The 11,357-nt window shown below is 45.4% G+C and overlaps 1 protein-coding gene across 1 annotated transcript in view; it reads right to left on the bottom strand.

The window, feature by feature from the left end:
* Window positions 1-775: 775 nt before the first annotated feature.
* The window catches only part of LOC121322504 (protein disulfide-isomerase A5-like), a 42,652-nt gene continuing 32,070 nt past the window's right edge, over window positions 776-11,357 (bottom strand). Inside the window, exons 14-17 of the mRNA XM_041262602.1 lie at window positions 8,952-9,082; window positions 2,570-2,640; window positions 1,597-1,731; window positions 776-1,272 (exon numbers count right to left, since the gene is read on the bottom strand). Coding sequence (XP_041118536.1) covers window positions 1,192-1,272; window positions 1,597-1,731; window positions 2,570-2,640; window positions 8,952-9,082 — 418 coding nt within the window. The 3' untranslated portion in view covers window positions 776-1,191. The remainder of the gene's footprint in view (window positions 1,273-1,596; window positions 1,732-2,569; window positions 2,641-8,951; window positions 9,083-11,357) is intronic.

The following is an 11,357-nucleotide window of genomic DNA, read 5'->3' as shown; positions in this document are numbered from 1 at the left end:
GCCATGCGTCATGTGCGCAGCTCGGTGTTCGAACCGCAGTACCTGCCGTGGTCGCTTCGACTTAGTCTAGCGTTTTTTATGCATGTAACTTTTTTTTTTTTTTTTAAAGAATTTATTTGCCTTTCACAATGACCGATAAGAGCAATTAACTCAAAACAAAGCCTAAGCTGTGAACTCTGTCACATGACGAGGGGCTTAACTTCAGACGATCGGATTTTGCCAGGTAGGTGTCTGAGTAATATGCGTGTAATCACCTGGGCTGAGTGTAAAGATTTAAATCATTTTTGTAAAACTATATTATCTGGCCAAAGAGTCAGGGACGTAACCCCAATTTACAGCATTGTTCCTATGGGGAAAATGTGCAGCATTGTTCCTATGGGGAAAATGTGCAGCATTGCTCCTATGGGGAAAATGTGCAGCATTGCTCCTATGGGGAAAATGTGCAGCATTGCTCCTATGGGGAAAATGTGCAGCATTGCTCCTATGGGGAAAATGTGCAGCATTGCTCCTATGGGGAAAATGTGCAGCATTGTTCCTATGGGGAAAATGTGCAGCATTGTTCCTATGGGGAAAATGTGCAGCATTGTTCCTATGGGGAAAATGTGCAGCATTGTTCCTATGGGGAAAATGTGCAGCATTGTTCCTATGGGGAAAATGTGCTTCAACTTACGATGCTTTGACTTATGACACAACTGCTTCCTGAAAGTCGCGTCGTAAGTGCGAGGACTGCCTGTACTTCATTCATACAAAAACAACTTCACACATCACCAGAAACTTTCCAATTGTACACCCATTTTTATTTTTAGATTTCTTTGTAAATTATTGGGCCCTCAAACAAAACCTGTTTTTTTAATAGTACATACTCCTGTAGAAACACAAGTTCAACTTAAACGCTTCACCCAGTAAAGAGAAACACATTTAAAAAGCCACCCGCAGACACAATTGGAAACAATAACGTTTTGCATAGGTAACATGTACTACTAGAGCACTTTGGAAATGGTCATTTAAAAAAAAAAAAAAAAACACCTACTCTCTCAAAATGGTCGGATTGTATTAGAAATATCGTCCAAACTGCTGACTGTGTATAAAAAGCTGTGTCTGTGAAGAAGGTGTCAAGTCCCTGGTTACAGTAGTGCTGGGCTCCGCTCATTCACAGTGCAGTGGTAGGCTCCTTCCTCCCAACAGGTCCTGTTACAACTCTTCTTTCCGCTTGCCCACCTTTTCCTGATCCTTCCCTCGTAGTGTCTTCATGAAGCCAATAAATCCCGACTCCTACAAACAAATGAGATGACAGCGTTACAGCGATTCTATCTCCCCTATTGAATTCAAACCCCCTAAACTAGAAATGGCAGCTGCATGCCTGGGGTTTGTATTTAAAGAGCCTGTTGACTGCACATCAGATTACTGTCACAGCCAGCAAGGCTGGGTTCTGGTGAACGAATGCACAGTCTTCACAAGCTTCATTTAAACTGTACAGCTGTGTTCATGTCTCTGCTCTACATGTGGGTTTAGCTTTCTTTACTGCTTTCACATTGAAGGATAACAGAACAGCATGGTCTTCTCCAGATTACTGTAGATCTGCTCCATTACACTTACCCCTCTGTCTCCACTGTATTTCTCAATGAATTTTCCATAGTTGTAGTAATTGAAGGTCGGGTAACCCTCGACACTTTCTTGTTTGCAGAGCTCATTGTTCTGCCCTTTGGTGCAGTCCACAGCAGCATAAGCAATCTGAAACACAAGGAGCAGGGGGTCAGACCTGCTAAACACGAGCAATCTGAAACTCAAGGAGCAGGGGGTCAGACCTGCTAAACACGAGCAATCTGAAACACAAGGAGCAGGGGGTCAGACCTGCTAAACACGAGCAATCTGAAACACAAGGAGCAGGGGGTCAGACCTGCTAAACACGAGCAATCTGAAACACAAGGAGCAGGGGGTCAGACCTGCTAAACACGAGCAATCTGAAACACAAGGAGCAGGGGGTCAGACCTGCTAAACACGAGCAATCTGAAACACAAGGAGCAGGGGGTCAGACCTGCTAAACACGAGCAATCTGAAACACAAGGAGCAGGGGGTCAGACCTGCTAAACACGAGCAACTGTATATGCATCCCAGCAGAGCATAATAACCCTTATGAACTGGACTGAGTCGCTATATACATGCTCAGGAAGGAACTCCAGTCACAGTACATGCCCTACATTTGTGCTGCCAAAATATACATTCAATAAAGAAGAACCCAAGATCAAAGCTGCGTTTTTATTTGATTATTTCAGCTTGTAAATCTGAAGAGTGTGGTTAAGAGTGTGTTTGTACAGCCTTGCCCAGAGAGTCCCAGCAGTAATAAAACACAGCCTTCATGTGGCCTGTTTTAGACAGTCCCTGATAGGTTTGAAAGTCTCAAATAAAATCACATTAGAGCATAACTGAGTGCTGATTAACCTTAGGCTGATTCAGGGAAGAAAAGCGTTGGTAATTGCTGTTGCATTCACAATGAGGCATTCATCATTTTCAAACTAGCGCTGGAACTCCAGAAGCTGCTCTGGTCTGTCTGCACAGAGGAGCTGGTTACCTTTCGGTCTTCTTTAAACAGGTCCGCGGCGGCTGTGAAGTGGGGGACTGCATTCTTACAGTGTGGGCACCCTGGGGGGAACAGGGAAGAGAAGCATGACGATCACAACATTCGTTTGATACTTTGCATTGTTTGTTTAGCAAAGTGTGCAGCATATTGCCATCACCAAAAAAGAAAATCAAAACGCTTATGTAAACAGTGCATTTTAGTTCTAATAAAACTAATTAAAAGGATTCCTTGACTGGCATTTTCTTGAACGACTTTCTTGATTTTTCCCATTTGGAAACTAATTTACATTCTTTAAAAGCAAGACAAAAATTCTGCAGTTCTGCTGTTTATTTCTATTATTAATTAGGCTGTTTGGAAGTAATATACTTGAAAGAATCCCAGAACAATATCATAACAAAAGCAATGTGGCACCAACAAGGCACCAGACAGTGGGTCTGTGCCAAGGTGTTAAAGTTAGCAAACAGATGACTGGATGCTAATTTCTGCACCGCGGGACTATTAGCTCTTTCTGAACATCTGACTTCACTGCTCAAACAAGACTGAACTGTGCGACCCAACGCACTCTGTAATTGGTGTCCATGAGTGCCTTTATGAATAGGGGTCTACTTAAATTTTTCACGGGTAGGTTGCAGAATAAAATTAGGATTTCGCAGACATTTCGCGGAGCTGTGTAAAAATTAAATAAACCTAAGTAGACTGTATTTCAGAACACTATAAAGCCTAAAAATAGTGGTACTTGCTTCCTTACTAAAACAGAGTGCTGTCATTTGTTAAAGGCAAGCATGCAGCATCCCCCTGTAGTTGACTTGCCCATACATTGAGACTGCAGGTTCTGCATCCATTGAATTGGTTGGAAGTTAATGCAAAGCTTTGCCAGGTTATACAGATGTGGAAATCGATTAGAAACTCGTTTCCCAAAGGCAATTTGGCATACTTTAATAAAGGCAATAAATGCAGCATGTTCGTTGTCATGTTATTTGACCCATTCAATAACTTATTTTATTAGTACCGAGTCAAAACAAAGAAAACGTGGCTGTTCGGGTCTAAAATTCCATCTGCGAAAAGTAAGCAGCAGGTTGAAGCGAGGTGGCTGTGCTACATCGTATTAGTACTGATTTAACTTGACGACAGGAATACTTTATGTCTGCGCTGACTTTCCAGTTTGGTTTCTGAAAGCTGTTTATTTTACATTCTATTCAGCAGCCTCTGTAGCTTTTTGTTTAATGTGTGATTCAGAAGTTAAATAGCGATCAATTCTATTTTCTCCAGACACAATAAGATACGCAAAACAATTCCCTCCATCTGCATGTACAGTTTCTTTGGGAATTATCTTAACATGAACAATCACCAAATATACCTTGCTTTTTTTGCTTTGTCGTCCATTTCTATTTTACCTCCAATGTTACACACTGCGAATTCACCACGCAGCCACCCAGGAGCTACAGCATAGGAGGACAATGCAGCTCCCAGGCAGCTAACAGTCAAGCCTGCAGGCGCCCAGCCAGACTACAGGGGTCGCTGCTGCGCGGAGAACCAAGGACATCCTGGCGACACTCTGCTAATTGAGCGCCGCTTCCACGGTTGGCTGTGGAATAGCCCAGACTCGAACCGGCGACGTCCAGGCTATAGGGCGCATCCTGCACTCACACAGAGCGCCTTTACTGGATGCGCCACTCGGGAGCCCACGCAGCGACCCCTCGATTTCACGATTTCCTCGAAATCCGCAAAAATCGCGATTTAGATAGACCCCTACTTGTGAATAATTGAGCAGAAAGGCTTTTTTCCCCTGAATTTGATTTAAAAGGTCAGGCAGCTTTCCAGTGGTGTGTCAGGTGAATCTGGCCCTGTTTCACTGCCCACAACCCAGTCTGAAGATCCAGCTTCACTAAAATAGCTCAGCCCCTCACTGAAGAGGCTTAGAACCAGTTTGAAGATGCAGGCCTCCATAGCATGACCAAGTGCAATATTACTGTAGTGAGCATGTAACATCACCAACACTAAACATGTGGACAGCACTCGCTGTGATCCAATCATACATGCACACACACGCACATGTGGAGATCTTTACACTGACAGCACTCGCTGTGATCCAATCATACATGCACACACACGCACATGTGGAGATCTTTACACTGACAGCACTCGCTGTGATCCAATCATACATGCACACACACACACATGTGGATATCTTTACACTGACAGCACTCGCTGTGATCCAATCATACATGCACAAACAAGCACATTCCCCAACATATGACTTCTCAGGATCCTGCTCCACTCCCTCGACAGTGTTGAGCATGCCATCGAATGTCTACGTACCCTGCTGTGGCAGGATCAGTCTGAGGTCAAGACTAAGAGGAGGATTTCCTCTCAGAAACCCACAGATGGGTTCCAAAATCAGTCTGAATCCTTTAAGCTCAGTTTTGATAATACATCTCACAGCCATTCCAGGGTCATTTCATTTTGTCTTCCCTGAAATAATCTTCTTAATCTTCTTCTTGCCAAGGCAGTTCAGCTGAACACTACATGCAGGAGGTGCTCTAGTGGTTCTGATTGGCTGTTGAGCCGGTAAATCATTGCATGGCCACAGCTAGGGGGGCCAGTGACTCAACATGTTGCTTTCTCTGTAGACACCTTGTAAAAACCCTCCTTAACACAATGTGCCGTCTAATCCACAGTGACTGGTTTACTACATTAATTTCACGCATAAAAATCACAGACTCTCCAACTCTCAAATGTACATATTCACTGCTGCTTCAGACACAAGACTGCAGATTTGATTCTCAAACAAGTCTAACACCCTCTCCCTTTATAATAACGAGTTAATTACAGTGCGTTGATCCCAGTTACAGTACAGTGGTGACAGCTCACTGCACACTTTTCTACAAGGACCAGCTTGCAATAAGCAAGCAGTAAATGGTGTTAATCTAAATGGGTTTAAAGTACAGGATTTGTGACAAAGTATGGACTACCAACAAAATGTAAATATACATGTGTTAACCCTTCCACAGGGTGCATTTGCTACACCACTGCTAGGTGGTACGACACAGTACACTGAGGTCTGTGCACCTGATCTAAGGAGTGCTGGAGATAAATGAAGACTATTGATATCGTGCTGTTTGTGTATCAAGGTTCTGAAAAACAAACAGCTAATAGTACACACTGAAAACTACTGAAGTAATTTATAAATCATCTTATTTAGTTTTTACTGAGTAACTTAAAATTGAGTGTTTGAGCCACATAAAAGTAAAAGTAGGTCATGATCAATCTGCAGCAGTGAGCACCGCAGAATGGAACTCCTGAACGTGTGCCTCGTGTTAACGGCAGATGGACAGGAGCAGCTGCTGGTGTTAACGGCAGATGGACAGGAGCAGCTGCTGGTGTTACGGCAGATGACAGGAGCAGCTGCTGGTGTTAACGGCAGATGGACAGGAGCAGCTGCTGGTGTTAACGGCAGATGGACAGGAGCAGCTGCTGGTGTTAACGGCAGATGGACAGGAGCAGCTGCTGGTGTTAACGGCAGATGGACAGGAGCAGCTGCTGGTGTTAACGGCAGATGGACAGGAGCAGCTGCTGGTGTTAACGGCAGATGGACAGGAGCAGCTGCTGGTGTTAACGGCAGATCGACAGGAGCAGCTGCTGGTGTTAACGGCAGATCGACAGGAGCAGCTGCTGGTGTTAACGGCAGATGGACAGGAGCAGCTGCTGGTGTTAACGGCAGATGGACAGGAGCAGCTGCTGGTGTTAACGGCAGATGGACAGGAGCAGCTGCTGGTGTTAACGGCAGATGGACAGGAGCAGCTGCTGGTGTTAACGGCAGATGGACAGGAGCAGCTGCTGGTGTTAACGGCAGATGGACAGGAGCAGCTGCTGGTGTTAACGGCAGATGGACAGGAGCAGCTGCTGGTGTTAACGGCAGATGGACAGGAGCAGCTGCTGGTGTTAACGGCAGATGGACAGGAGCAGCTGCTGGTGTTAACGGCAGATGGACAGGAGCAGCTGCTGGTGTTAACGGCAGATTGACAGGAGCAGCTGCTGGTGTTAACGGCAGATTGACAGGAGCAGCTGCTGGTGTTAACGGCAGATGGACAGGAGCAGCTGCTGGTGTTAACGGCAGATGGACAGGAGCAGCTGCTGGTGTTAACGGCAGATGGACAGGAGCAGCTGCTGGTGTTAACGGCAGATGGACAGGAGCAGCTGCTGGTGTTAACGGAAGATTCACAGGAGCAGCTGCCCTCCCTGCTGAGCTGGTGAAAGCACTGCTCCCGTGCCAGCTAGCAAACTGCACTGGAAGGAATCAGGGCTTCTATAAGGGCTGGTGCTGCACTGTGGGTTTCATAAGCAGTGTCAATGAAGGAGTTGCTACACTAGGTACATGTACATGTATTTGAAGTCCAAATCTTGTTCTGAAATAATCAGCCAGAAGCCTAAATTTATATCTACTTTTAGTGTCTCAAACATAATACATAATCTGAGTCTGCTGTGTTAAAAGCAGGTCGATCTATACTAGTAGAGTATGAGTGACAATTACAGCTTCCTACTTAACACATTTTTCAATGAAAGGAGTTTTGTACTTTGAGTTTAATGAGCACTAAGCTACTAAACACCAATTGGAATATTGTCTCAGAGTAGTGTACACTGAAGAGACGTAGATCAGAAAGCAGTGTGATTGTTCATAGTCCTGAACAGATTCACATATTACTGCAGCAGACTGAAGACAAACTCAAAGTGCGTATTCTGTGTGTGTTGTTTATGGAGCAATGCAGGGATTACCTCTCAGAACAGATTCTAGAACAGCCTGTACAAGCTGGGTGGTAAGCTGGCACAATTTTCGTTTTGCAGTGGTCGTAGCTGGGTCCAACGTAACACTTAAGTATTTCTACACAGATCAAAAATATCTGTACAATTTATACTAAAACTCTACCAGTGTTGGTACATTAGAGACATTAAAAATACTGCATTTATTGCAAAGCCAAAGGTTGGATATTGTTGACCAGTGGAGGGAGTATCAGGTCAGGTTAGGGAGCAGCAGTGGAGTATCAGGTCAGATTAGGGAGCAGCCTTGGAGTATCAGGTCAGGTTAGGGAGCAGCAGTGGAGTATCAGGTCAGGTTAGGGAGCAGCAGTGGAGTATCAGGTCAGGTTAGGGAGCAGCAGTGGAGTATCAGGTCAGGTTAGGGAGCAGCAGTGGAGTATCAGGTCAGGTTAGGGAGCAGCAGTGGAGTATCAGGTCAGGTTAGGGAGCAGCAGTGGAGTATCAGGTCAGGTTAGGGAGCAGCAGTGGAGTATCAGGTCAGGTTAGGGAGCAGCAGTGGAGTATCAGGTCAGGTTAGGGAGCAGCAGTGGAGTATCAGGTCAGGTTAGGGAGCAGCAGTGGAGTATCAGGTCAGGTTAGGGAGCAGCAGTGGAGTATCAGGTCAGGTTAGGAAGCAGCAGTGGAGTATCAGGTCAGGTTAGGGAGCAGCAGTGGAGTATCAGGTCAGGTTAGGGAGCAGCAGTGGAGTATCAGGTCAGGTTAGGGAGCAGCAGTGGAGTATCAGGTCAGGTTAGGGAGCAGCAGTGGAGTATCAGGTCAGGTTAGGGAGCAGCAGTGGAGTATCAGGTCAGGTTAGGAAGCAGCAGTGGAGTATCAGGTCAGGTTAGGAAGCAGCAGTGGAGTATCAGGTCAGGTTAAGAAGCAGCAGTGGATTATCAGGTCAGGTTAGGAAGCAGCAGTGGAGTATCAGGTCAGGTTAGGAAGCAGCAGTGGATTATCAGGTCAGGTTAGGGAGCAGCAGTGGAGTATCAGGTCAGATTAGGGAGCTGCAGTGGAGTATCAGGTCAGGTTAGGAAGCAGCAGTGGAGTATCAGGTCAGGTTAGGGAGCAGCCGTGGAGTATCAGGTCAGGTTAGGGAGCAGCAGTGGAGTATCAGGTCAGGTTAGGGAGCAGCAGTGGAGTATCAGGTCAGGTTAGGGAGCAGCAGTGGAGTATCAGGTCAGGTTAGGGAGCAGCAGTGGAGTATCAGGTCAGGTTAGGGAGCAGCAGTGGAGTATCAGGTCAGGTTAGGGAGCAGCAGTGGAGTATCAGGTCAGGTTAGGAAGCAGCAGTGGAGTATCAGGTCAGGTTAGGGAGCAGCAGTGGAGTATCAGGTCAGGTTAGGGAGCAGCAGTGGAGTATCAGGTCAGGTTAGGGAGCAGCAGTAGAGTATCAGGTCAGGTTAGGGAGCAGCAGTAGAGTATCAGGTCAGGTTAGGGAGCAGCAGTAGAGTATCAGGTCAGGTTAGGGAGCAGCAGTGGAGTATCAGGTCAGGTTAGGTAACAGCAGCGGAGTATCAGGTTAGGTTAGCTTAGGTAGCAGCAGTGGAGTATCAGATCAGGTTTGCAGACATGCTTACATGGAGCGTAAAACATGACAAGTGCGTGCTTCTTCTTCTTCAGGGTCTCGCGGAAATCCTGCGCCCCCAGGTGGCCGACGCTGGATGGCTTCTCTTCCCAGGACTGCTCCGGAGGAGGGGGGGCCTGTGGGCTGAGAGGGACAAGAAAACGCGGTCAACACAGACACTGATCTTTACATTGGTTATGCAATGCAGAACTGCAGTACTCTATCTACATGGTGTGTACTGTGCTGGAGCGCTATCCTACAAAGAGCTTTTCCACGGTACACATAATGAGGGTTGCCAGGGTTACTGCGCAGCCCCAAAACACAATGGTGGCCCAATGGCCATTGCCGAGAGATAAACTGAAGGAAGCTAACCCACCCACCCCCCGCCTACTCCCCAAAATGAATGTGATGAGAAGAATAAGGAGTTCTCCTACTGATAACACCCAGTCTCAGAATTAAAAACAGTTTTCTAAATCTGAACAGTTAAACCACAAGAATGCAATTGCAATGATTTTAAAGCAGTCAGTCTGCAGGACTTTACAGCACAGATATCAGGTGACACTGGTCTGTACAAGAAAAGCACAGCGATTTACAGCTTGTGTGCACTGTTCATCTTTACAGCAACACACACTCCCCTGCTCACCCATCCATGCTATTGGCATCTTGCTACTGTAATCACTTACACAGTTCATTTGAAGGCCAAATGACATTACAAGGTCATTATTCCGAGATCCTGACTAATGAAATACAGCTTGGATACACAAAGACGTTCCTATCAGGCTGAATTACAGAGCGTGCAGTTCATTGGGAGCACATGACGCACAGTAGCATCAAAGCAAGGTTGTTCCATTTGCAGCCGAGGTCAGTCAGCCCTCCGCTTTATCCACTTAAAATACCGTCCAAGCTGGTTAACATTTACAGATGTTGCCAAACTTCACCGGGGAAGAAGCTGCACTTGTTAGCACTATTTAGGGCATCCCTAGATTTTGCAGAAATATAGACAAAGCCGGAGTGTTGGCACTAATGGGCTCATACAGCAGCAGCAGCCTCTCAGCAGATGCCAATGTTACACTGTGAAGCGTGGAGAACGAAGAGAAGCACAAAGGGCTACATGGAGCTTGGTCAATGTGGGCAATACAGCGAAGGGGGAATCCGTCAATGGGAGTGCCTGCTCTATAAAAACACTGTCAGCTGATCACTTCCCCTCTGGGTAAACAAAAGGAAATTCATTTTCTACTTTTGTTTTTTTTCACCAGAGGGTTGATGTTTTATCATAACTGTAAACCTTGCGCTGTAATTTCTTTACATAAAACAGAAATATTTTACAATGTATCACTCAATAGAAGCAATACGCTAATTCAATCAACGTAATGACTTCATTCCCAGGGGAATCATTTCAGAGGAATGGCAGCTAAAAGTCCATGTGAAAAGCATGTGATCTGCAACACTGATATGGCCAGAGGTTTAACCCACGTGGCAGTGAACCAGTTCATTACTGTAAAACACTGGCAATAGAATGGAACTGAGAATCCTAGAATACAGCGGCATACCTCTGCTGGAGAAGAACTGGGACAGTGCCAGCCATTTGAACTCATCTAACCAAAATAGGGTGAAGGGATTATATAAAAGGGGTTTACCCCTTGAAATAGCCTTTTCAGAATTAAAACCTGCTTTCTGCCCTGCATTTAAAAATCTCTCATACAGTAAGAATATATGAGAGATTTTAATTGTTAGATTTTGCTCAAAAAAGAAAGTGCAAAGATGTAATTCAGACCCAGATTGAACCATTCCTAATTGGGAATGCTCGCTGATCCCTGGATTCAGACACAAATCACGGCTTCAGCAGTAAACAGGCAATGTTACTTCAGAGGCACTGAAGCTGCTGACAACTTCACCATTATGTCGAAAGCAGGCATTTCTTCTGTACTTAGTGCTTTCTTGTCATTAAATAGTAAAGAGGAACAAGGGACGTTTAGAAACATAAAAGCCTGTTGTGTGAGCTGTGCATTTAAAAGGTCTTCTTGTGAATCATGGCTGAGCTGTGCATTTAAAAGGTCTTCTTGTGAATCAAGGCTGAGCTGTGCATTTAAAAGGTCTTCTTGTGAATCAAGGCTGAGCTGTGCATTTAAAAGGTGTACTTGTGAAGTCACTGCTGAGCTGTGCATTTAAAAGACGTACTTGTTAAGTCACTGCTGAGCTGTGCATTTAAAAGACGTACTTGTGAAGTCACTGCTGAGCTGTGCATTTAAAAGATGTACTTGTGAAGTCACTGCTGAGCTGTGCATTTAAAAGGTGTTCTTGTGAAGTCACTGCTGAGCTGTGCATTTAAAAGGTGTTCTTGTGAATCGTGGCTGAGCTGTGCATTTAAAAGGTGTTCTTGTGAATCATGGCTGAGCTGTGCATTTCAAAGGTGTTCTTG

This window comes from Polyodon spathula, chromosome 10 (genome assembly GCF_017654505.1).
Source record: "Polyodon spathula isolate WHYD16114869_AA chromosome 10, ASM1765450v1, whole genome shotgun sequence".
Lineage (NCBI taxonomy): Eukaryota > Metazoa > Chordata > Actinopteri > Acipenseriformes > Polyodontidae > Polyodon > Polyodon spathula.
Note: the sequence above shows the minus strand (reverse complement) of the source record. Positions and strands in the feature narration are given on the sequence as shown.